General features: G+C 43.8%; 3 protein-coding genes across 5 annotated transcripts; 2 read left to right on the top strand and 1 right to left on the bottom strand.

Moving 5' to 3' along the window:
• Positions 1-889: 889 nt before the first annotated feature.
• LOC112069440 (WD repeat-containing protein 20) lies at positions 890-10,542 on the bottom strand. Of its 3 annotated transcripts, none has more exons than XM_024136783.2 (4): positions 10,238-10,542; positions 5,713-5,895; positions 4,016-5,413; positions 890-3,050 (listed from the first exon to the last, which is right to left on the bottom strand). In XM_024136783.2, exons 1-4 carry the CDS (start codon positions 10,484-10,486, stop codon positions 2,997-2,999), a joined length of 1,884 nt encoding a protein of 627 aa, XP_023992551.1. In that variant the 5' UTR covers positions 10,487-10,542; the 3' UTR covers positions 890-2,996. The 3 variants fall into 3 exon arrangements, with proteins under 3 accessions (XP_023992551.1, XP_023992552.1, XP_023992553.1); XM_024136784.2 differs by having other exon boundaries at positions 4,130-5,413; XM_024136785.2 differs by lacking the exon at positions 4,016-5,413 and having other exon boundaries at positions 10,238-10,536.
• Positions 10,543-15,184: 4,642 nt separating this feature from the next.
• On the top strand, positions 15,185-18,877 carry LOC112069445 (heat shock protein HSP 90-alpha 1-like). The gene is made up of 11 exons (XM_070438553.1): positions 15,185-15,331; positions 15,534-15,627; positions 15,716-15,892; positions 16,059-16,192; positions 16,367-16,675; positions 16,793-16,958; positions 17,075-17,265; positions 17,382-17,529; positions 17,666-17,934; positions 18,053-18,386; positions 18,625-18,877. The coding sequence occupies exons 1-11, from the start codon at positions 15,185-15,187 to the stop codon at positions 18,732-18,734; spliced, it is 2,079 nt and encodes a 692-aa protein (XP_070294654.1). The 3' UTR covers positions 18,735-18,877.
• Positions 18,878-19,645: 768 nt separating this feature from the next.
• Positions 19,646-25,836, top strand: LOC112069444 (heat shock protein HSP 90-alpha-like). The gene is made up of 9 exons (XM_024136787.2): positions 19,646-19,731; positions 21,988-22,137; positions 22,427-22,796; positions 22,984-23,117; positions 23,456-23,785; positions 23,978-24,143; positions 24,249-24,439; positions 25,275-25,422; positions 25,520-25,836. The coding sequence occupies exons 2-9, from the start codon at positions 21,988-21,990 to the stop codon at positions 25,834-25,836; spliced, it is 1,806 nt and encodes a 601-aa protein (XP_023992555.1). The 5' UTR covers positions 19,646-19,731.
• Positions 25,837-25,979: the final 143 nt, after the last annotated feature.

The raw sequence follows: 25,979 nt of genomic DNA, 5'->3' as shown, positions 1-25,979 counted from the left end.
CGTGACTGTAAGTTAGCCGTTGTTGGCTAGCATTAAGCAAGGGGTAAGAACGTTACCAGCCCGTTGGGCAATGGAACATTTAGAACGAACGACTGGGTCATGTCCATAGATACAGAACAAAAAGACTTAATGACTGGGTCACATCTCTGGCAACCGAACCGATAGAATGAACGACCAGCCGGCTTCAGTAGCAACCTTAGATTTGTGTCAGGGCTATATCTTGTGAAAGGATGAAATAAATGTATTTATTCTATCAAAATAACATTTAATGAAAATGTCAATCCTTATTTGAATATGTTCGTAATCTATTGTATAAAAGTGGTTTGCCCCAACAACACCTGTGCCAATACATACTCCAAATACCAGCTTCTCTGGCATTATCACTTAAATAGTGTACTTGTTAGTTGATTTCACAGGCATATTTCCATCTCTGGTTGGACAAAAGTTATATTCTATCCTATTCTGATAAAGATGATTATAGATGCTGTCTTGTCCCTCTAGCCCAGAGGAGTCCCATCGCCAGGCCTTGGACAGCTGTATCACCCCCCTGGAAAGGACCAGTGGAGACCCAAACCACTGACTGCCTCACTACTCCCAGGCCCATAATGCTGGTGGTGTGGGACACAATGTGGTGGTTTAATACAGGTTTCAAGAAACCCTCAGTTCAGCTCTTTTAGAGCCACAGCTAAACAGTTGGTCCAACAGACTTGTGTTCAMCCTCAAGACTGACTTCATTTGAATTAACTACTGGGTCTCATGTGCCCATACAATACTACTAAAACAAACAGTGCTGAAGCTAAACTCATGAGAAGCATTTAGAGGAAAGTCCTCTGGTGACTGACTGTCCATTCAGCCCACTAGTAAAAGACTGGAGGTCAGAGACAACAAGGTCTGTCAAAGCTGTTTAATACGAGTCACACGGTGAGAAAAGAAAAACACTCCCACTGTTAGACCTTGGAGAATCCTTCCACTGCCTACCTGGGTGCTCTTCAGGGAGGTGAAGCTTCGTAGCGCTACGATCATACTTATAGAAGTCCATTGTCAGCAATGGTTGAAAGATGACCTTAGAGCCACAAAGCTTTAAGAAATGTAATGAATAGACAATTAGATTCCTTATTCTACATGACAGATATTCCCATATCTTTTTCACCTAATACATTTCGATGTGACCGTTTCACTCCCCTGAGCTAGCACCAGCACTCATACCACCAAGTATTGATGTTCATGAACAGTGTCAGTTGTCTGGTTCACACATTTTCGACATCAGTTCTGTCGTCARAACTCCTGTACCGTCCTAGTCCACACAACCATAACACCAGTTCAGTCATGTTTGTTATATACTAGGTCGGTAAGTGAATTCACACATTTAGAGTACTGGTGCCTATTAATGGGTGAGAGACCTATGTCAGCAGTAGTCTTCCATGTTTTACCTGAGCTCTGAGTGATGGCTGAATTAGACGGCTCCTATCTTAGCCTATGGCCCGGTCCTAAATCAACCTCTAGCACCTACGACCTGTGCCCTCGTGCAAATCTGAGAGGATTGGATAGGTATATAAGCAATATAGTGAAAATGTAATAAAGTGTTTCAGGGAAATGTGGTGCCATGTCTACCTACATAATCCAGGTCTCCGCAAGGGCATAGGGGTGGTTTTGGGAGTGGACTGGCTAGCAGCGACAGGCTAGCTTTCAGCACTACCTATTAGATAAAGAGGTTTCCATGGAGACAAACATATTAAGAAAAATACACCTGAATTCTCTATGTACAACAGAAAAGCAAAAACAACCTGCATATTCAAGATWAATTTTTAATATTATGTATATATTTTTCTGCATTAGAAATATCACTATTTTCTGAAATGAAGAACTTCCAACTGGTGTAATAATGATCATTTCACCCATAAATCATCAAAGTACAATATTTACATATAATACAGAGCCCATTTTTAAATCTGAAATAATATTAAAATAAATGTTCAATAGATATAAAAAGGTTTTCATTCTATTTATAWTTTTAACAACCTTGTCAGGGGAGTCCTTGCACACTCCAAAATTGTAAAGCCATTCTCTAACTATTAAGTGCAAACAATTCTCATTTTGTTCCTTCTTTAAAACCCTATGATTGCAGCGTCCAGACAGAGACACCTTGCATCAACCCAAGTGCATCCAAAGGCTGTCTTCAGATATCTTCTTTTTGTCCCATTATAATTATGAATTAAAACTTAACACAGAACAGAAGAAAAAACAATACCAGTGCAAAATACTCAAGCTGTGATGTTCTGATTTAAATTAAAAACTGTTTCTTTTCTTCTTGTAGTTAAAGGAAGCGAACTCCTCTGGTCTCCCTTTGCTGTGAACATGAGATCAAACTGCACCAGGGTTAGTCAGGGATGAGGGACTAGTGAGAAGAGATAGCACCTGTCCCTAAACAGCCCCTAACCCCTAGGCACTCAGGTAGATCTGAGGACTGGATAGGGGAAGAAATGTGGCTACTACCATATTGATTAAACCTATCCAAGTCTTTCAGATCTACACAAAAAAGTCAGAGGTAGTAGTGGCTAGGGGTTGTGTTTCTGGACCGGGCTAGGCTATTAGAGAGTCTGAAAACAAGCCCGAGCTCTTCCAGAGTGTGTTTCTGGACCGGGCTAGAGAAGGTTGAGGGGGAACAGAGGTGGAAACAAATAAAACACAGCCCTGCAAGCCTCCTGTCCCTGAACAACGGTTTCAATGCTCATGGACCATTTCAAGCTTTCTGCATGATCCTTTACACCCCTTTCAGACTGTGGGCCTCTCCATCTACCCTCACTGGCCCACGTAAGCTATCTATCCTTCTATCTAAAGATGAACAGAATGAAAAGAGACCTTCAGTGGTGCTGATGGTGAAGGTGTGAGTGAAGAACAGCGCTACTGGGCTATGGTGAGGTGTGGCCAGGTCATCCTGTCCCGTCTGTCTGTGGTCTGGTGGAGCTCGGTTTAGTTTAGCAGCACTAGCACCAGGGCTATACTACAGTCCCACTAGGAGAGTTGGTCGGGTTCTGAGATGGCAGTAAGCCCTGCAGAGGAGGAGAGGGAAATMAGTTAGAGGAGGAGACTTTTTGGACACTCAGAAAGGAAAAACAATGTTAATTGAAACTTGTCATCAATGGGAAACAGTAGGTTACATCATCATCATAAAAAAATATGTTTTTAGCACCAAAACAAATCCCTAACATTTCTAAATGGCCAATTAAGATCCTGGATTGATAACCATCCCTGTAAGGGTATCACAGTGGGCAAATGAGGATGCTGCATAGCAAACCTAAACTGCCAATCAATAGTCAATCAACATTTTCAGAGATCTATGAGAAGTGTCTAATCTAGGTGCCAGATGTCAAACTATAGTGTCTAGAGGAAGATCTCAATTGCATACTCCTTGCGTCCTCATCTCCTTCTCAAAACCCATTGGAGGAGAAGGTCAGAGGGGCGGGACCTCTGGCTTTCTCATCCAATAGGTTTCGAGAAGGAGGCGAGGAGGATGCAATTGAGATCTTCCCTAGGGGTTGGAAGTGTCTAGGGGTCTAGACTCACCACTTTCCCAGACCTGGCATAGTGTTGAAAGGGGTAGGGGCCTAGACTCACCACTTTCCCAGACCTGGCATAGTGTTGAAAGGGGTAGGGGCCTAGACTCACTCACTTTCCCAGACCTGGCATAGGTTGAAAGGGTAGGGGCCTAGACTCACCACTTTCCCAGACCTGGCATAATGTTGAAAGGGGTAGGGCCTAGACTCACCACTTTCCCAGCCTGACATATGTTGAAAGGGTAGGGGCCTAGACTCACCACTTTCCCAGACCTGGCATATGTTGAAAGGGGTAGGGGCTAGACTCACCACTTTCCCGGCCTGACATAAGTTGAAAGGGGTAGGGGCCTAGACTCACCCACTTTCCCAGACCTGGCATAGTGTTGAAAGGGGTAGGGCCTAGACTCACCCCTTTTCCGGGGCCTGACATAGTGTTGAAAGGGGTAGGGGCCTAGACTCACCACTTTCCCGGGCCTGGCCCATGTGCAAATGAAGCCCTCCTGGCAGGCTGTGACCAGACAGTCCTCCAGGAAGATTAACACAGTGAGTCTCTCATGAGCGATCTTCTTACACACCAGTGGCTCCAGCAGAGGAACCTCCTCCATGCGCGGGCACAGCAGCGTGCCCAGAGTCTTAGCGGCGTCCGCCTTGGCTGTCCGCGCCGCAGAGCTCAGTTGGTTGAGCTTGTCGCTGCTCTTGCTGCTGARGTGGCCCATGCTGTGGTTGCGTTTGTGGTCCTTCTCGTGGCGCTCCTTGCGTGTGTCGTGCAGCGACAGCGTGGCAAACTTGCTGACCCCGGTGGCGATGAAGGCGCTGTCGATGATGCTGCTTCCTTTGCTGCTCATGTGGCTGTTAGGCGTGGTGCTGCCCCCTGCGGGGCCAGTGGAGTGCGGCAGGCTGTTGGAGCGCGGCAGGGGGGCGAGGATTGAGTTAGAGAGGGCGCTACTGTTACCACTGCTACTGCTCACGGTGTTGTTGCCATTGGTGCCAGGTGGGTTAGTAGGGTTAGTAGTAGTAGTAGTAGCAGTAGTATTAGAGGCCGACCCAGTAGCTGGGGGGCTGGTGGCACTCATAACGTTGGTGTGAGTTCTGGTGCGTGACAGGGGCAGGTGGGGGAACAAGATGTCCTCAGTCAGGTCCCACAGACACAGCTGGGTGTCCTGTCCCACCGAGCCGAAGCGATAGGTCACGCTGACCGGCCTGCCGTCTGTAGAGTTCCTCTTGGAGAGATGTGATTGGGAGCTGTTGGCCCGGTCCCGCCCACCTGCAAAATGGATCTGCTCGTGGAACTCCTCGTCGCTCCCGCTGAACTCTGCGGGCGGGTCGCTGTCCTCCACGCTGGTCGTACAGTGATCAAACGCCACTACGCTCACCCACGACTTGTGGCCGTGGCCCCTGGCAATCACCCTGCAGTCTGAGAAGGACCAGACTGTCACCAGGTCATCCTCCCCCCCAGCCACTATGTATCGTCCGTCCGGACTCCAGCACACACACAGCAGTCCACCGAAGTAGCTCTTCATTGTGCCGTGCAGCTCGGCCGCGTCAAAGCCGAACACSCGCAGGAAGCCGTCCTGACTGGCGCACGCCAGGAACTTCCCATCAGGGGAGAAGGCGAACTCGTTCAGCGCCCCCTCACCCACCGTCCAGCGCAGTAGGGGGTTGCGGGCCGACTTGCTCTTGCAGGTGTGCACGGCGTAGCCATCGCCCTGTTTGAGGAGCTGGTAGTGGGGTGGCGTGGTGCCACAGGTGTGCTCTACGTTGTACAGGTACAGGCTGCCGCTGGAGTGAGCCACCAGGAAGAGGCTCTCTGAGCCAGGGACCCACCGCACACATGTCACACCAGACTTGTCTATGAGTCTCTGAGGGTACGAGAGGGAGAGACGTCGACGTGAGTGTTGTCAAACATGCATTCAAAAGAAAACATTTTAAACCGAGGACATGCTACCTGAACCGGTCCACGTTCCAATAGCAACACTACCGTAACACCTAAACGGATGCCCAACACATCGTGTGGATATGGGAACGGAACAGTCATATTCTAATGTGCATTTGAAAACAGTTTCCTCCCAGGAGAGGAAAGTCAACCACATACATTGATATTCAACCACAGGACASCCATCTTAGCCAGTCTGYCTAAAGTGAACTCTGCTGAACCCACCTCCTCATTGAAGAGCTTGCTGGTCTCCTTCTTGATAGGGTCGATGAGCTGCACCTGGCCGGCCGAGAAGCCCACCAGCAGGGAGACGCTCTCCGCCGTGGCCGTGAGGGGGTTGAAGTCATGACACGTGGGCTGCGTTCCTTTGTAGATCCTCTTGTCTATGGGCTTGCTCAGGTCAGCAGCCTTGTGAAGAAACACAAGACACAGTCAGAATCACGTACAGCCATTATCTTAGTTCAACATACACCTCAGTGATTTTACAAGGCCACTCCTGTCACTATAACACCTGCAGATAATGCACTGACCTAATGAGAATCKGTGGTAATGTAACAGTATAGGCCTATTAGCCAACTGAAATACAGACATGAAAGCATTGGACCTCTTGTCTGCAGTGACGTCAAGTAGCCTCACCCCCACCGCTTGCTTTACTTCTCTCCAAGACTTCCACCATCCTTCACACAACCCACAAAAAAACATCCCGGTGACCTAGAAATCATTACCTAGCAAGTAGCAACATTCTGTCAAACTTGCCCAAGGACAATCATGTCAAGGGCATTAGAGGTATCGCATGTCTGCAAATTCCACTTTATTAGGCTACCTCAGAGGCACCAGACACCGGTCCTACTGCCCAGACAATCATTAGCCCCGGCAGAGAGCGAGACAGACAGAGAGACACAGACAGAAAGAGAGACAGACAGAAAAAGAGCTGTCCACTCCAGTGGGGGAATATAGGTTACCTTGCAGTGCCAGTGTCTACCAACAGTTGTCTAGGGCAGAGACAGGCCTATGGGGAGACAACTTGATTCTAACCAGACAGATGCTTGTGTAAACACTGAGGTGGTAATGTCAGTTATTTTTAGATTTTTTTATTTAACCTTTATTTAACTAGGCAAGTCAGTAAAGAACTAATTCTTATTTACAATGACGGCTTACCAAAAGGCCTCCTGCGGGGCTGGGATTTAAAAAAAAATTATATATATATATATATATATATATAGGACAACACACATCCCGACAAAGAGACAACACTAAATAAATAGAGACCTAAGACAACATAGCATGGCAGCAGCACAACATGGCAGCAGCACAACATGGCAGCAGCACAAAAGAACAGCTGTTGTCAAATTGCTGTTGTCAGCTTCATAGGTGTAAAACATCTAAGAGCACTGGGTTTGTGGACAGCTGGTCGGTACTAGGCAGTTGGTGGACAGCTGGTCGGTACTAGGCAGTTGGTGGACAGCTGGTCGGTACTAGGCAGTTGGTGGACAGCTGGTCGGTACTAGGCAGTTGGTGGTACAGTAGGACGCTGTAGATGGATTTGAGCCCTCCGGAAAGTATAGGCTAGGTTATCACTGGTAAGATGAGTAGCTATATTGATGATGAGGGACAATAGTTTTTCCTGTCAGCGTGAACTGACCAGGAAAACCTCCTGGCCCTAGTTTTATGTCTGGGGTCCAGACTTCAAGTGTTTCTTAGGAAATCCAGGAAACGTCCTGGCCCAAGGGTTGATACTGTAGGATCCAATCTGTGACTCTGGTGGTCTAACTCACAGTTTCCAAAACTAGATCCTAGGGCCCCCCCCTGGYTGCACATGTTGGTGTTTGCCCGAGCACTACACAACTGTGTAGGGTAAACATTAAAACATGCACCCAGGGGGGGGCAGGACTGAGTTTGGGAAACCTTGGTCTAACTGAGTGGAGGACCAACAGAGGCAGTGAGGGAGATAAGGCTATGTCATAAGACTGTTGACAGATCTGTCAGAGCAGGGCCAGCACTAATGAAATTAGGATCTTTTACACACTTCAATATGCCAAGAATACATGCGGCTCCAAAACCCTGGACAAACCAGTAGCCAAAGCCCTATTCTCTCCACGGGACTTTAACTAATGTGAAACTCATAAGAGACAGGTCAATGATTTAGACTACGTCTGTGTCCCATCCAGTACAATATCCTGCTGATCTGTGTACCATCATCAGATGAATAATACCATGACAAATTCAATCACACACCAAGGGCCACAACAGGGGGCACAGATATGCTCCCGAACAGACCTAACTCTGAACTCCAGCATAACAGAGATAAAAGTGAGTGAGTGACTGCACACCGGGTCAGTGGCAAAAAATACCCATTTTGACAATTAGGCAAGAGGATGCTTAGCCTTCTGCCTCCTTGTCATCAACTGAGAAATGTCCTCACAGACTGTTAAAATATAATCCAATGCCACTATCAAATGAATTAGGATATTTCAACACAGACTAGGCTATGTCCTAAARCTTTGGTAATGAGCAAGAGACTGTAGGCCTATTCACAAAGCCGACCCACTGGGCTCACTGACATCTCAGCTGTTTGCTCTGGTTTTCTAGCCAGGCAGTAGCTCTGCTGTCCTATACCTGACGGGTATACTACAAAGCAGGACCAATGAGTTAGCCAGTTAACTTTGAACACCAGAAATTACTATTGATTTTCTGGTTCATTAAGAAAGCTAAAATTAGATGTGTTTTTGGTTGTTTAGACAATTAGACCATGCCAATTTCCTGCTTATCTTWAAAAAAAAAATAGTTGGGGAAGTTAACTCACTGGTTAACTCATTGGTCCTGCTTTGTAGAATACCCCTCTAGTCTTCACTGATTACAGGAAGGACTACAGAGACCTCAGTTCAGTCCAGTACCGTGGCTATTGCCAAATACCCCTATATACACCACATACCTCCAAAGTCTAGTGTTTAGCTTCTTCCAAAATCAAGCTTCTCTTGGTAACAGCAGAGAATCCCCTCCTGGATCAAGAGCCTTCCTGTCTAATATTTGTTTTTTGCATGCAACAAATTAAGTAGCATTTGAGTTACTTGTATATCTTTATGAGCTGGCATGAGCTGTCCTGCAGACAGACAAACTGCAGACAGTTTAGGTCAGAGAATGTATAAAATGTTTGCAATGTGCTCGTTAGCATTTAGTTAGCATTCTCTATGGGATGTTACATGTACGTGTTAGCATTGCTAACGTTCGGATAACAGAGGCTCAGTGGGGTTTGAAAAAATGCGTCAGTATGAAGGTACAATAATCTGGATACCGTCCAAGCCAACTAATCACTTTGCTASATAGCGATAACTACTAAATTAGCAAACCAAATGCACAACTGCAGAGCCTTTAGCACATTTTAGACAGTTAACTTAATAGTTACAAGATATCTAGCTGGCAAACATTTAGTTGTGAATTCCGTACTGAAACTATATCACCTAGTGCTTTCTGCACAACAGTGAGTGACTCACAAGGCTCTGGTCCCTCGTTGTTGTGTGCTTGTAAACAAACACCACGTGACTGGGGCCTACCGGTAAGCTTCATAATGAAACATTATGTGACAGGTGAAATTATTAACATATTGCACAAGTTGACTGCAGGTATTTACTTGAAAAGTAGCTACAAATATTCAAATGTATTAAAAATGTTCGAAGATAGTTCCAACGGTATTGAAAAACCATCCCATGGCTTTCCAAATACTCCGGTATACCACTAAAACCAACATCCATTAGTCAGAAACACTTGCAAAAATTGAGGTGACAAACTTAAAATATCTTACAATCTCCCACACAAATCTACTCCATCCTCGAAGTCCCCCATGTTAACACCAACTAGGCCAACACAGCATGTGCTAGAAGCAGTCCAACATCTTCCTCATCATAACAATAGAAATGACCGAGCAGCCACAACACAAGATAAGTTAATGGTGTCTGACAAMGTGATGTAAGTTTCACTTGTRTTATGTTTTGAACAAGTTTAGAAATGTGAGGACACAAACAATAGGACATATTATCATCGTCATTATCACMAGATGCCTTAAACAGCTCGATGCAGTGACATCATCCCTGCCACTAACAGACCCAGACAGATCACTTGCATYACATCATCCAGAAACACAGCTCACTTCCAACCAAACACACTTTCACAATAAACAATACCAAGCTGGCTTTGGGGCCTTGAAGGACTAGCATAGGACACATAACTAGTTGTCTATACAGTAGTTGACTATTCTATGATCGCAAAGAACCTGTGCAGAGAAAATAAAACAAGAGCACTAAAAACACACCACTGTTGTCAGTTATCACTCTAACCTCAAAATACACAATATGTATATTACTTAACGTGTCGCATTTAACGTACTCTGCAAATGCAGAAGATGTCAATCAACATGTCAGAACTGAAGACGGGCAGTTCCAAGGTTAAAGCGCGCATATTCACATAGCTYGAGAAAACAAACAGTCACTAAGAGGCCATTCACTTGAATCGAACCGGTTAGTTGGCTAACTAGGTGGGCGATATGCACATACCAGGAATTCTCCACAGGGTGCGGGCAAAACAAACTGTGGCGATGCTACTAACTAGCTAGTTAGCCACCAAAGCTAAGTGGCCTACTCTGGCTAGCTATCTGCGCACGTCAGTGAAACTTKCAAACTGGACAGCACATTACTATGCATTTGAACACGCACATTAACTTTAATAATAAAAGTTGTCAGCTTTGAGTGCTGTTTACCTTTCTTACGCCTTTGTAGATGTAAAAGTACAGTTCCCGGCCCACATTGAAACAGATTCTGTCGCCGTTGCCTGACTGGTCGTTCACGTTCACGAATGAGACTTTTACCGGATTTGAGCCCTGTGAATTAAAAGGCACCCTGTTAGGGCGGCTATATTCGGAGTGAGTGAGGAGTTTATAGACACCTTCCCGAGTGGTGAATTGAGTTTTAATTTCGTTCATCTCCTTCCCTCCTCCCTCCGCAGCCATCTTGGAAATTGGCGTTCATCCTGTCCAAAACCCGGATCTTACCAACGARATGTATACAACCTGGATGATAGACCGATGCGGGGTATTAAAGCCACCGCGCAACCATCTTGGTACTCCTCCTCCGTTTAAAAAAAATATATTTGGAAGCTATATAAATGCATGAATTAATGTTTAAACTCATTTTTGGCACATTTATTATATTACAGAGACCTTAATGCATAGTTTTAAATTGTATAATGTGAGCTAAACATTTAAAAAATAATATATACAGTACCTGTCAAAAGTTTGGACACACCTACTCATTCAAGGGTTTTTCTTTKTTTTTTAAACTATTTTCTACATTGTAGAATAATAGTGAAGACATCAACACTATGAAATAACACATATGGAAACATATAGTAACCAAAAAAGTGTTATACAAATCAAAATATATTTTATATTTGAGATTCTTCAAAGTAGCCAACATTTGCTTTGGTGACAGCGTTGCACACTGTTGGCTTTCTCTCAACCAGCTTCATGAGGTAGTCACCTGGAATGCATTTCAATTAACAGATGTGACTTGTTAAAAGTTAATTTGTGCAATTTGTGCAATTTCTTTCCTTCTTAATGCATTTGAGCTAATCAGTTGTGTTGTGACAAGGTAAGGGTGGTATACAGAAGATAGCCCTATATGGTAAAAGACCAAGTCCATATTACGGCAAGAACAGCTCAAATAAGCAAAGAGAAACGACAGTCCATCATTACTTTAAGACATGAAGGTCAGTCAATCCGTAAAATTTGAAGACCTTAGAAAGTTTCTTCAAATGAAGTTGCAAAAACCATCAAGCGCTATGATGAAACTGGCTCTCATGAGGACCACCACAGGAAAGGAAGACTCAGAGTTACTTCTGCTGCAGAGGATAAGTTCACTAGAGTTACCAATCTCAGAAAATGCAGCCCAAATAAATGCTGTCACAGAGTTCAAGTAACAGACATATCTCAACATCAACTGTTCAGAGGAGACTGCGTGAATCCGGCCTTCATGGTCAAATTGCTGCAAAGAAACCACTGCTAAAGGACACCAATAAGAAGAAGAGACTTGCTTGGGCCAAGAAACACAAGCAATGGACATTAGACCAGTGGAAATCTGTCCTTTGGTCTGATGAGTCCAAATTTGTTATTTGTGGTTCCAACCGCTGTCTCTTTGTGAAACGCAGAGTAGGTGAACGGATGATCTCCGCATGTGTAGTTCCCAACGTGAAGCATGGAGAAGGTGTGATGGTGTGGGGGTGTTTGCTGGTGACACTGTCAGTGATGTATTTAGAATTCAAGGCACACTTAACCTGCATGGCTGACCTGGCCTCCACAATCACCTGACCTCAACCCAATTCAGATGGTTTGGGATGAGTTGGACCGCAAAGTGAAGGAAGAGCAGCCAACAAGTACTCAGCATATGTGGAAACTCCTTCAAGATTGTTGGAAAAGCATTCCAGGTGAAGCTGGTTGAGAGAATGCCAAGAGTCTGCAACGCTGTCATCAAGGCAAAGGGTGGCTACTTTGAAGAATATAAAATATACTTTTTTGGTTACTACATGATTCCATATGTGTTATTTCATAGATTTGATGTCTTTACTATTATTCTACAATGTAGAAAAAAAATAAACCCTTGAAAGAGTAGGTATGTCCAAACTTTTGACTGGTACTGACAGAGCATGCGCTCCTCAGTTGAGTCCACAACCAACGAGCTAAAAGCTTCAATGAGTTAATACTTCAGTTTAGAGAGAGAAGTGAGGAATTTGGTGAGGCAAAATACATTTATAAACCCTCGACAAAATGCATGTAATAGTTTGTCTAGCTAGCTAAACGTTCTAGTGGAATTGCATGGACGTATACTTTCTTATTGTGGAGAATGCGGTACTTGAATCATGGTTTACCTTAGCKCAAAGGCCGGCAGATGACGATATTGAGTCGTTTCATCGTACCGTCCAAAGGCAGTTTATGAAACGMGAATGAAACTGTGTATGACGTGAAACCATCCAAAGGTAAGATGAAATGGCTCAATATCGCCACCTGGAGGCCTTTAGGCTAGGTAGACCATCATGCGAAAAACGCTCGRGAATGCTGCAAATGTCGAAGTCGTTCTAAAAAAGTAATCCTTCAATTTGGATATGACCATTTTACAATTGTGAAAAGTATATTGTATGTTGTGGATATTCATATTTAATTAATTTGATCGAGCCTACTACATTATTTTCTTCTGTAGCCCATAGATACCTCCTGCTTTACTCGTCTGTTGCTAATAGTGCCATCCTCTGGGCAGTCTGCTCAAACACACATGCTGGAGAATTCTGGTCTTTTCCATCATTTTCTGTATGTTCATGATTTGACATTTGTCTTACCATGATGACTGCTACAAATTGAGACACGAGTTGCATCGTACTGCATTCTCCATTATATACATTTTCTCATTTCAAATSAATCAAATCAAATTGTATTCGTCATGCTTTCCTAAACAACAGGTGTCAACTAACAGTGAACTGCTCACTTACGGCCCCTTTCCAACGATGCAGAGAAAATAGCCTACTCATGTTGCACTCAAACAAAATCAACATATTGCACATCTTGTTTATATCATCATTATAACTAAATCAGCAGTAGTGTCACCATTAGGACACAAAAAAGCCCCTCTTGTTGGGGTCAAAACACGCAAAAGAGTGTCTTTCTATAGACATGCATGTGTATTAAGGATAGACAGGATCAAAGACTGTGGAAGTAAACTCTGTAGCCAATCTCTCAACACAGTTTCCCTGGACCTGAACCATTACTCGAACACATCAGCTATTCTTTCTCAATCTCACTGGCCAAAAAAAGACGTGTGGCCTGTTATCCTTTCGGAGGCCTTCTGCCCTGCGTCTGTCTGTCCGAAGGGTTCTGGTGGGAGCAGGTGGTTGGAAAGGCTATGCTGACAGGCAATGGGGGTGTATGGTGGGGCCTGCTGGGCCAGGCCTGACACACGCTATCWGGACGGCTCTGGCCCCTGAGTGACAGGCACCCCTTGTGACTGTGCTGCCCTATAAGGACACATGCGGTTTACGGCGACGGACACCTCACAGCTCTCACTATCACCCTCACCCTACTGGTCCTTTCTTTAGCCCCCCCCCACTCTTACTCTATACTGTAGTGGGACTGGGCATTCCTTCTGGAAGCTTCTGAATGGGAGCTTCGAGAAAGCGCCCCTTGTATAAAAAGACAGGAGTAGGCCCAGGGGTCCTCAGATACAGCGAGTGAGAGGACATTCACCTGAATCCATAGAGGATTAGGACCAGTGAAATACAGAGATTTAAATACTAGATTKATCTGCAAAGGAACAGCAGAGACGCTCTGAGATTCAATCTACAGCGATCAGAAAACGCCAAGTGAAGCACAGGAGCACATTCTTATCTAGTCAAGGTAAGAGGGAGATAGATGAAAGGCAAACCAAATGAATAGCTACTTGTAACTCAGGAGTGTAAGGAAGGTCAATAGAAAATATTCTGGAAATACATTATGCATTCATTTTATAAAGGTGAAAGACCAGCAGGAAACAAGCAGCCTACAGTATGTTGGTACTCTATACAGAATAATGTATATTGGGGAAGATTTGAACTGTATTAATCTGAAATTGCATTAAATCAGTGGGGAGAATTTAACAGACAGTTTTCCTGGGTCTGGTAGAACCCTTTGTGTGAGCACGCCCGGAGATGAGCACATGGAATATGACCCTGGTTAGAGGGAGAGAGAGACATGGCAGCTGAAGAGAAGGAAGAGAAGAGAGGCTTGGCAGTTGGCACAGAGAACAATTACAATCAAGTTACCTATAACAAGTTATTAAAMAATGCAATTATCAGACCTCAAAGTGTCTTAGACCAGAACCTACATGATTAATATAGTCAGTTTGAAGCCAAGGGCAATGATGGATTCATAGATGCATTGATCTGGAAAAAGTAGTTTTATGAAGCCTTGATCATTTTTATGGATAAGATGCTGCTTTAGGAAAAAGTGTCTTCAATGGGGAAGAGTGTTAATGGCATTTGACGAATACTTCTCAGTATATCAGTGCTTTAAAACAATCAGGACATTTAAGACCAACTATAATAGTTTTGCTGAAATTAAATAACACACAAAACCCTATAGTAGAGAGGACAATTCCATGCTGAAGACATAATAAAACTCAACATTTTTCTATTCAAGACAAAAGTCTTACATCATCTTAGTCACATTCACATGGCACCACTACAACTGTTGGCAAGGGGGTGTGAAGATTCTGTAAACTCCACCCTCTTTTCAAATGGCAGAGGCCTTGATTGACAGATGGGGCCTGTGCAACAGGAGCCTCTGATGGAGGGCTGTAACAGCTGCCTTTCTTCCTCAGCACTTCTATCCCTCATTGCCATGTGGCTGACTAGACTTGAGGCTTTCTAGAAAATAATCAGGTGTCTCTGGATGTTAAAAAACTTTAAAAAGGCAACATTTCCTGCAATGACTATTTGTAAGCTACAATAAGTTTTATTTTCTTCAATTGCGCTGAAGCAAGACTTATTGCAAAATGCAGCAACAAGCCTAAAGTGCTTTTAAAAAGCATGTCTTCTGAAAAGCCTTAATTCAAGGATATTCACTCATTCTTAGGATAATAAAAGTACAATTAAAGATCTTTCAATGTCTGCCATTTTGTTTCTCCAGATGCCAGAGATAGCCAGCCACACCATGGAGGAGGAAGTGGAGACCTTTGCCTTCCAGGCTGAGATCGCCCAGCTGATGTCCCTGATCATCAACACCTTCTACTCCAACAAAGAGATCTTCCTTAGACTCATCTCCAACTCCTCAGATGTGAGTAGATTAATCATAACGCTAAATTGTCCCAGTAACATTTTACCTTAGTAACCAACCACTCATCACCTGCACTCTGAGCAATAGAGAAAATAAGTTATAGCTCAGAGTTAGCATGCTAACCACATTGTTAAATTAGCTCAAGCTATCAACCAAGAGACTTCTTTTACCATTGTGACCTCTTTTTTTCATGTTCTGAAAGGCTTTGGACAAGATCAGATACGAGAGCTTGACACCCCACCAAATTGGATTCCTGCAAGGCCTGAAGATCGAGGTCACCCCTGACCTGCGCACTCGCACCTGACCCTGGTTGACACCGGCATCGGCATGACCAAGGCCGACCTGATCAACAACCTGGGAACCATCGCTAAGTCTGGCACCAAGGCCTTCATGAGGCCTGCAGGCTGGAGCTGAATCTCTATGATCGGGCAGTTCGGTGTGGGTTTCTAACTCCCTACCTGGTGGCTGAGAGGGTGACCGTCATCACCAAGCACAACGATGATGAGCAGTACATCTGGGAGTCTGCAGCTGGTGGCTCTTTCACTGTCAAAGTTGACACTGGTAAGCCTRTTCAACAGTATTGATTAATATGCTYCTACAAWRACRTTTCTCCAATACAACACRATKAACCRWCWTCCTGSATKAGTTGAATCTMCTMTMCAWCAATGTCATTCWAAAGGWAGTAAGCRTAGATCCAATGWSWYAGTCTGATTTMTCRGATCTGAAGGTGAGTCCATTGGCCGTGGCACCAGAGTGATCCTGCACATGAAGGAGGACCAGTTTGAATACTGTGAGGAGAAGCGCGTCAAGGAGGTTGTGAAGAAGCACTCCCAGTTCATTGGCTACCCCATCACACTCTATGTAAGTTCTAATAGAGCTCTATATTTCTTTAGTCGTAACAAAATATTGGGGAGATTAACTGAAATATACTGTATAAACTAGGAAAGTAACCTGTCGATAATAGTGGACCCAAACATTGCTCCCTATAGTAGGCAAATCCTAACAAAGTTTGATAACATGAACATTTTCATCAAGGTGGAGAAGTCTAGAGAGAAGGAGGTGGACCTTGAGGAGGGAGAAAAGGATGAGGAGGCTGATAAAGATGCTGCAGCTGAGGACAAAGACAAGCCCAAGATCGAGGACGTCGGCTCTGATGAGGACGAGGACACCAAGGACAGCAAGAACAAGAGGAAGAAGAAGGTCAAGGAGAAATACATCGACGCAGAGGAGCTGAACAAGACCAAGCCTATCTGGACCCGTAACCCTGATGACATCACCAATGAGGAATACGGAGAGTTCTACAAGAGTCTGACCAACGACTGGGAGGACCACCTGGCTATCAAGGTGAGTCTATGATAGCAACCCGAAAATGCAACCCTTATGGGTTTATCTTGATCCAACCTATGAATTAATACATTATTAGGACTGTATGAGTCAATGTTTATGTTTTTATTCCCACAGCACTTCTCAGTGGAGGGCCAGCTGGAGTTCCGCGCTCTGCTCTTTGTGCCCAGGAGGGCTTCCTTCGACCTCTTTGAGAACAAGAAGAAGAAGAACAACATCAAGCTGTATGTGCGCAGGGTCTTCATCATGGACAACTGTGACGAGCTGATGCCAGAGTATCTCAGTGAGTACTGTTCCTTGAACCTTTCATGGATACCTCCTGAGCACCTCACTCAATCAGGACTTCAAGTAAAGCTGTAAGTAAGATGTCTGACCAATTGTCTCGGTCGTTCTCTCCAGACTTCATCAAGGGTGTGGTGGACTCTGAGGATCTCCCCCTGAACATCTCCAGAGAGATGCTGCAGCAGAGCAAAATCCTCAAGGTGATCCGCAAGAACCTGGTCAAGAAGTGTATCGAGCTTTTCATAGAGCTCTCAGAGGATAAAGATAATTACAAGAAGTTCTACGAGCAGTTCTCTAAGAACATCAAGGTACGTTCTTCCTCCCTTTGAAATGGCTTTTCCAAGGTACCACAGATTTTCTCCCAAACTTCTCCTTTTTGAGGGAGCTTATGCTTTAACATCTTCCATCGTTGTGTGCCTTTTAGCTGGGAATCCATGAGGACTCTCAGAACCGCAAGAAATTGTCAGACATGCTGCGCTACTACACCTCCAACTCCGGTGATGAAATGGTTTCCCTGAAGGACTACGTTTCCCGCATGAAGGACACCCAGAAACACATCTACTACATTACTGGTGAGCTGCCCTACATTTTTTCTCTCCATTCTTTTTCCTTTGTTAAATCAATGTTACTTAATGTTACTATTTAATGTTAAAACTTGAGAAAGAAACAGGGCAATCCAACTGTTAATAACTGTGTATCCTCTTCTAGGTGAGACCAAGGAACAGGTCGCCAACTCTTCCTTTGTGGAGCGCCTCCGCAAGGCCGGCCTGGAAGTGATCTACATGATTGAGCCCATTGATGAGTACTGTGTCCAGCAGCTGAAGGAGTACGAAGGCAAGAACCTGGTCTCTGTGACCAAGGAAAGTCTGGAGCTGCCTGAGGATGAGGATGAGAAAAAGAAACAGGAGGAGCTGAATTCTAAATTTGAGAACCTCTGCAAGATCATGAAGGACATCCTGGACAAGAAAATTGAGAAGGTACAAGCACAATTTACCTGAACCTAATGCCTCTGCAAAGTGTCTTCACCTTTTAATATCAGACCACTTACAACAACCGTCACTATGACTACTAATCATCTGTTTTCAATATTGACAGGTTTCAGTATCCAACCGCCTGGTCTCCTCCCCCTGCTGCATTGTGACCAGCACCTACGGGTGGACAGCCAACATGGAGAGGATCATGAAATCTCAAGCTCTCAGAGACAACTCCACCATGGGCTACATGACAGCCAAAAAGCACCTGGAGATCAACCCAACCCACCCTATTGTCGAGACCCTGAGAGAGAAAGCTGAGGCCGACAAGAACGACAAAGCCGTGAAGGACCTGGTCATCTTGCTGTTCGAGACTGCTCTGATGTCTTCTGGATTCACACTGGACGACCCTCAGACCCACGCAAATCGCATCTACAGGATGATCAAGCTTGGCCTGGGTGAGTTGATCAAGCTTATTCGCCCTCAACTTTTGACTTGGTTGATGGGGTTGAAAGTCTCCTCCTAGAGCAATATACAGACAGGGCTGCAAACACCAAGTAACTGACAGAAATATCATGGTAGTACAATGGTAAGGAATATGGCTTTTGCTTTTCCCACCCTTTGGCTGTCTGAATAGCAGTTAGTACACCAACTGAAGATGATTTTCTAATGTGGGCTATTTCTTCCCCTCTACAGGCATCGATGATGATGACTCAGCAGTGGAGGACATCCTCCAGCCCAGTGAGGATGACATGCCTGTCCTGGAGGGAGATGATGACACCTCTAGAATGGAGGAAGTTGACTAAAGATATTACAGCAGTACATTATATTTCTCCCTTTTAACTCTTTATTTTGTAAGTAAATTTTTTTGTGTCCCAAATAGACTTTCCAATTGACATTTTCCATGACTGTCGAGCTGTGGGGAAAGTATTGAATTTAATCAATCATAATTAATCAATACCATAATCATATAGTATACCGGCTGCCTATTCACATAGTATATAGTATACCCTATTCAACTGTACTTTAATAATAGGCTATTTAATGTCAAGTCAACAGGGATTTGACTTGTCTTTTTGTAACTGTGAGCTATTTTCTATGAAAAACGACAAGATTTATAATAAAGATGTATTTAGAAACATATCTTACATTGTCTCCTTCTGGTTGATGAATCCTCTTTTTCAAATAGTCTGGATTATTGTGATGTCAGGCATGTTTATAATTCAACACAATTTAATATCTCAGAGATGGATGAATGGACTATTTATTTTGCATCACCTTACCCTCTCCTAAGTGCTCCCTGTATTGACAGTATTTCACATCTTGTTTTCTTGTGAATTCTTTTGAGTTATCATGATGATGAACATGCCATGATATTGTCGTGGAAATTCAACACAGGAACACTATATTGGTATGTACTGTACCAATGACTTTGTTTATATGAAGGTATGAACCCAGATTTTTTTTTTTTTTTTTTATACAAAATTAACACTGAAATCGCCACGCCCATAAACCCGCCTTCGCAGAATTGAATGCAAGAGGGGCGTGGACAGAGTTCTAGGGTTTGATTGACATTCCATCGCTCCTCTCAGTGCACACACTCATCCTACACACTGTAGAAGCACAGTTTAGGAAGAGTCCAGACGGTTCTAGAAGCTGAGGATTTCTCGAAGACGTTCAGCTGGTATAAAACCTTGCCAGTTGTCCTCCTCCTCCCCATCTTTGCCGTTAGTTGTCTGGGTTGTGTTTGGTCGGGGACCAACTTCTGAAGAAGAGTACAGGGACATTTCCATCCACAGTAAGGTAAGAAATGAAATAACATTTTCCAACAGAGTGTCACTCTCCAATTCATACAGTCAGTGGTAGTCCAGTCTATTAACAAAATATATAGATTATATTTTATTTCTTTGCCATCAGAATAATCCACCCAAAACATTATTTAGTTGCAATGAATTGTATTGTACTTTTCCTAATTTCCTTACATTATTTCAGCATAGCCCACCATCCATACGTTGTTTGCATTCATTATATTATGAAGCTGACCTATAAAACCTGCAGTATATCCCGTCATGGATCTTAACTGTCTGTCACACTTTGATCATCATTTTCCGAAACTGATTTTCATTCACTTTACTAAACAATAACTATTCATCACGATTTGGATAATATTTCTAAAAGTAGGAAATTCATAAATATAATCATAACTCGTTATAATACACAGTCGCGTGGAGGAGATTGCGATATGATAGATAGAAACTGATTATGCGCTGGTAGGTTCTAGAATCATGTTATTTACCGTACGAACCGGCAGGTGGAGCATGTTTGTCCGCTGTTACTTCAAGCCACGTGCTTTCGGTCAGATTACACTGAGATTTGACGATGAATGCATATATATCTATATTTTTATATATCCCCCCCTCTAAAAACTGTTGCTTATTAATTAGCGCATCGTCATTGTGGCTGGTACTTCCATAGCCTACCAGCAGTGTGGAATGTAGAATATTTGATTCTATTAGAGTCCGCCTGTTCAGAGTAGATAATTATTCATTGATGTCATTTCCTTACAAGGAATTTATTTCAGTTTATTTTGTTGAATACTTTGCTCTCTGAAATAAGCTATGTAAAATATACTTATTACATTTTGAAGGAAACATTTGGAAAAGTGTTCATATTTTTTTTTGGGGGGGGGGATTATATTTATGACTGATATGTGGTAGTCTCACTTTGCTATCTTTAGATGAATGCACTAACTGTAAATCACTCTGGATAAGAGCATCTGCTATAAATGCCTAAAATGTGGCAAGGACCTGTGGCTTCTCTGCTGATGGTTTGCATTTGGTGGATTACAGTCATGAAGTCAATGCAGCTGTGAGGAACAGAGAGGACAGTCTGTTACACACCATCTGTCTGTTTTAAGCTATAAATCCCTTACGGAACTCCATGCAGGTGCACAAGCTAGTGCGCTCATTAAAGGCCCAGTGCTGTCAAAAACATGATTTCCTGTGTTTTATATATATTTCCACACCGAGGTTGGAATAATCCTGTGACATTTTGAAAATGATGATAACTCCCTTTTAGTGTAAGAGCGGTTTGAAAAGACCACCTGACATTTCAGCCTGTTTTGGTGGGATTGAGTTTTGGCCTGTCTGGTGTCATCACCAGGTGGTAAATTAGTTAAAGATGCAACATGTAACTTTTTGGGCGACCTGGCCAAATGCACATAGAAATGTTAGTTATAGATCTGCGTTCTCATTGAAAGCAAGTCTAAGAAGCGGTAGATCTGTTCTATGTGCACTATTGTTATGCTTCCCTTAACTTTAGATTTTGCATCTTACTTTTGGTTTTGTACACCAGCTTCAAACAGCATAAAATTATTATAGAAAATATATTTCACAGCGGTTTAGATTGTACAATGATTCTCGACACCGTACTTGGTTGTGTTGTCACATGAACTGAAATTAGCTAAACTATTTGAATTTTTGCAACCAGGAAATGGTTCAGTGATTTCTACATAGTACACCTTTTAATAGGCCAATAAGAAAGATACTTCCAAACCTCTCTGCCAATAATGGCTAGTTTTCAGTTTCCCACTCAGACCACTCCCAGACAGTTCTAGCAAAATTCTTGCTTGAGGAAATAGCTCTTTGCTAAGAAGCAGTTTTTGTTGCTGTTTTCAATTAAAATGATCACAAAATCACAGTAAGGTACTTAATTATTTGATATTGAGATTAAAATGACTGCATTGGACCTTTTTTTAAGTCTGAAACTCAAATGTCAGGTCCAGCCTTGTCTTATGGTTTTGAGAACTAGTATTGTGCCAGTGACATCCCTACTAGCCACTCACTGACTGTCGTTGACCTGATGGAGCTGTCTGGACTGCCATGACCATACTGATACACAGTGGTTCATTTGGGGATGGAGTTGGAAAATGTGTTTTTGTCGGTGATGTCAGATTGCACAACTTCGGCTGCACTGACAGTTCAAGGAGTGATGCAACCCGTCAGAAGACAATCTGGTGTTTTGTCTCCTTCTCAGCGTGTGTGTCTGTTGTCTCCACAGATGCCGGAAGCCCATGACGCTCCGATGGAGGAGGAGGCAGAGACCTTTGCCTTCCAGGCTGAGATCGCCCAGCTGATGTCCCTGATCATCAACACCTTCTACTCCAACAAAGAGATCTTCCTTAGGGAGCTCATCTCCAACTCCTCAGATGTGAGTACTTCAGACACCACAAGCACTTAGACTACTTGGTAGATTTGATTTGACAATTCATAAAATACACAGGCATTTTACTTAAATTCCTTGTTTATTGCACCACTATTAATATTTGAAGTATCTTTAGATTGTTTTAATTCATATTTTATTACACACAATAAAATATTGATGTAGCCTGCAGGATACATTTACATATAATTAAGAGTTTTGTTAATCTCGTGCTGAGGTCAGTGTGAAATCAAAATGCAGATTTATTTAGACCTATTTATTTTCAATCGACTACTAGGCTCTGGACAAAATCCGCTATGAGAGCCTGACAGACCCGACCAAGATGGACTCTGGCAAGGACCTGAAGATCGAGGTCATTCCCAACAAGGAGGAGCGCACCCTGACCCTGGTTGACACAGGCATCGGCATGACCAAGGCCGACCTGATCAACAACCTGGGAACCATCGCTAAGTCTGGCACCAAGGCCTTCATGGAGGCCCTGCAGGCTGGAGCTGACATCTCTATGATCGGGCAGTTCGGTGTGGGTTTCTACTCCGCCTACCTGGTGGCTGAGAGGGTGACTGTCATCACCAAGCACAACGATGATGAGCAGTACATCTGGGAATCCTCTGCTGGCGGATCCTTCACTGTCAAAGTCGACACATCAGGTAAAGACAGATTATAGTTTTACAGTGAACTGTACGACTTAACTCTATGTTATCATATGAATCGGTGTGAACTGAAAATATGTGTAGGCCTACAGTTACAATATATAATGTAGGCCTACAGTTTGACTGTTTTCCTGGTATGGTCTGTTCTAAACGCTGACTTGACTCCCATGTCTCTCTCCTATAGCTGAGTCTATTGGTCGTGGCACCAAGGTGATTCTGTACCTGAAGGATGACCAGACAGAATATTGTGAGGAGAAACGGGTCAAAGAAATCGTAAAGAAGCACTCCCAGTTCATCGGATACCCCATCACACTCTTTGTAAGAACTAGTAGGCGTGAGTGGATTAAATTGTAACCAGTGTCAAATCAACCCCTAGCTGTAGTGGAAACTCCACTGAGTGATTACTAAGTTGTTGGAAGTACATCTCAAGGATCCTTTCAGATTTGCATAAAAGAGGTCAAGGGAGGGGGTAGGAAGAGATTTCAGATTGGAAAAGTGATTGGACGATAAATTGATGCTGATAACTTTTTTCACTTTTTGCATTTTTATATTGAATGTGAAACAGGCACACAAATATTTCTGCCAACTACCCTCTAAAAATGACTTACTGTACATCAACTCTGTCCCCTAACATGCCCATGATCCTCTCTGTTCAGGTGGAGAAGGAGCGCGACAAGGAAGTGAGTGATGATGAGGCAGAGGAGGAGGAGAAGGAGAAGAAGGATGGGGAAGGAGAGGAGGACAAACCTGATATTGAGGACGTAGGCTCAGACGAGGAGGATGACCATGATCATGGCCATGACGGCGCATGTGGGGACAAGAAGAAGAAGAAGACGAAGAAGATCAAGGAGAAGTACATTGACCAGGAGGAGCTGAACAAGACCAAGCCCCTTTGGACTCGTAACCCTGATGACATCACCAATGAGGAGTACGGAGAGTTCTACAAGAGCCTGACCAATGACTGGGAGGAACACCTGGCTGTCAAGGTGAGGATATTCTATTTATATTGGCCAACAGAATAAGTTTCCACACTGTTTATTTACAAAGTTTCACTCTGATTTGTAAAGTCATAGGTAGTACCAGGATTGGTCAGTTAATAATGCTTGAGCTAATTTCATAATGGCATACAAGAAGATTATTTTTTTTGTTAGTTGTTGACCTTCTGTTTTCTTCTACAGCACTTCTCAGTGGAGGGCCAGCTGGAGTTCCGTGCACTGCTCTTTGTGCCTCGCCGCGCGCCCTTTGACCTCTTTGAGAACAAGAAGAAGAAGAACAACATCAAGCTGTACGTCAGGAGGGTCTTCATCATGGACAACTGTGACGATCTGATCCCTGAGTACCTCAGTAAGTCAGACAGAACTGAAGTAGATGCTCACATAGAGCAGGTCTGTGAATGATTAACACAGCTATAATTCATCTGACCCATATTGTCTCTGTCATTCTCTCCAGACTTCATCAAGGGTGTGGTGGACTCTGAGGATCTCCCCCTGAACATCTCCAGAGAGATGCTGCAGCAGAGCAAAATCCTCAAGGTGATCCGCAAGAACCTGGTCAAGAAGTGTATCGAGCTTTTCACAGAACTCTCAGAGGACAGAGAGAACTACAAGAAGTACTACGAGCAGTTCTCCAAGAACATCAAGGTCAGTTTCATACTGATGTGACACTGTAAACATAGTAATAATGGATTGTATTATTTATACAGAGCTTTTCACTAGTTTTCTGACAATTGATGTGTAACAGCAGCACCCACCACATGGGTGGTACACGGCAACCATTTTGTGCCAACATGCTCACCACATCAGCTATCATCATTGTAACATTACCTTCAAGGTCAGCCTGAACTAAACCTAGGTTGCGACAGTCACCTTGTATCTAGTGGTATAATAGGATGTAGAAGACAATCTAGGTGGATACTATGTCATATACCCACCTGTTCTTTGAAGAATCATTGGGGAACATTCTGAAAGGTGTAGCTGTAGAATGTTCCAATAACCTTTAACTGGTCGCCACCTGTCTGGTCCCCTCGCCACCTGTCTGGTCCCCTCGCCACCTGTCTGATCCCCTCGCCATCTTGTCTCCTCTAAACCTGATATAAGCTGCTTAGGGCCCTGTCACTCAGTGCTCCTTACCGCCATCTTCTGTCTTGCTGAAGTGGGTTTGCATGACTAGGGTCATGCAAACCTATGGCATATTGTTACAGTTATTGCATACATCTTAAGGTAGGCCTTGGAGTCCAAGTTAAAACAATCTGCAGGGGGCACACCTTTCATGTCCTCCGAAATTATGTGAAATCTGGCTCTAATCTTAAAGGACGTTTACCTTACTGACACAAGGCAACAAACAAGCCCCTTCTAGATATCATATTTGTCAGAACTTTGGGTTACTTCCTGGAAAATGTAAAAGTCTCGTAACGCATCAAGATACTTTCTGGGTGACTTGTTGTTTAACTGAGATCTCCTGTGTTTTCTTTCCCAGCTGGGTATCCATGAGGACTCTCAGAACCGTAAGAGGCTGTCAGACATGCTGCGCTACTACACCTCAGCCTCAGGGGACGAGATGGTCTCCCTGAAGGACTACGTCACACGCATGAAGGACACCCAGAAACACATCTACTACATCACAGGTGAGGAAACACACTCCTCACTGTACAGCCCAGTTCATAGGTTGTCAGATGGAAAGAACCTGTTTGCTCAAGTTGTTTTACCTACTGCATGTTTCAGGCGAGACCAAAGACCAGGTGGCCAACTCCGCGTTCGTGGAGCGCCTTCGCAAGGCCGGCCTGGAGGTGATCTACATGATTGAACCCATTGATGAGTACTGTGTCCAGCAGCTGAAGGAGTACGATGGCAAGAACCTGGTCTCTGTGACCAAGGAGGGTCTGGAGCTGCCTGAGGATGAGGACATGAAGAAGAGACAGGAAGAGCAGAAGTCTCAGTTTGAGAACCTCTGCAAGATCATGAAGGACATCCTGGAGAAGAAAGTTGAGAAGGTGAGGACGCTTAATCACACACTGCTTACACAGATATCATGTTGCTGAAGAGGCCCTTTATGAGGCAAATGTCAGGGGGCTTCACTCTACCTCAAAATGTCACCAATAAACCCCACTTTATTTACAAGCTCACTGACAGTACAACGATTGCCTGATTCAATGCTGTTCTGATCATCTTCCTAATAACCAAC

Source organism: Salvelinus sp. IW2-2015, unplaced genomic scaffold (assembly GCF_002910315.2).
Source record: "Salvelinus sp. IW2-2015 unplaced genomic scaffold, ASM291031v2 Un_scaffold1013, whole genome shotgun sequence".
Taxonomy (NCBI): domain Eukaryota; kingdom Metazoa; phylum Chordata; class Actinopteri; order Salmoniformes; family Salmonidae; genus Salvelinus; species Salvelinus sp. IW2-2015.
The sequence above is the reverse complement of the archived record's forward strand: the minus strand, read 5'-3'. Positions and strand labels throughout refer to the sequence as shown.

Bases quoted from the DNA above. Each gene is read 5' to 3' on its own strand.
- LOC112069445 (XM_070438553.1), top strand. From the start codon at position 15,185: ATGCCAGAGATAGCCAGCCACACCATGGAGGAGGAAGTGGAGACCTTT. The intron at 15,628-15,715 runs GCACCTGACCCT...TCTGGCACCAAG, and splicing joins CACCCCTGACCTGCGCACTC to GCCTTCATGAGGCCTGCAGG. The intron at 18,387-18,624 runs GTGAGTTGATCA...TCCCCTCTACAG, and splicing joins GATGATCAAGCTTGGCCTGG to GCATCGATGATGATGACTCA.
- LOC112069444 (XM_024136787.2), top strand. From the start codon at position 21,988: ATGCCGGAAGCCCATGACGCTCCGATGGAGGAGGAGGCAGAGACCTTT. The intron at 23,118-23,455 runs GTAAGAACTAGT...CTCTCTGTTCAG, and splicing joins GATACCCCATCACACTCTTT to GTGGAGAAGGAGCGCGACAA. The intron at 23,786-23,977 runs GTGAGGATATTC...TTTCTTCTACAG, and splicing joins AGGAACACCTGGCTGTCAAG to CACTTCTCAGTGGAGGGCCA.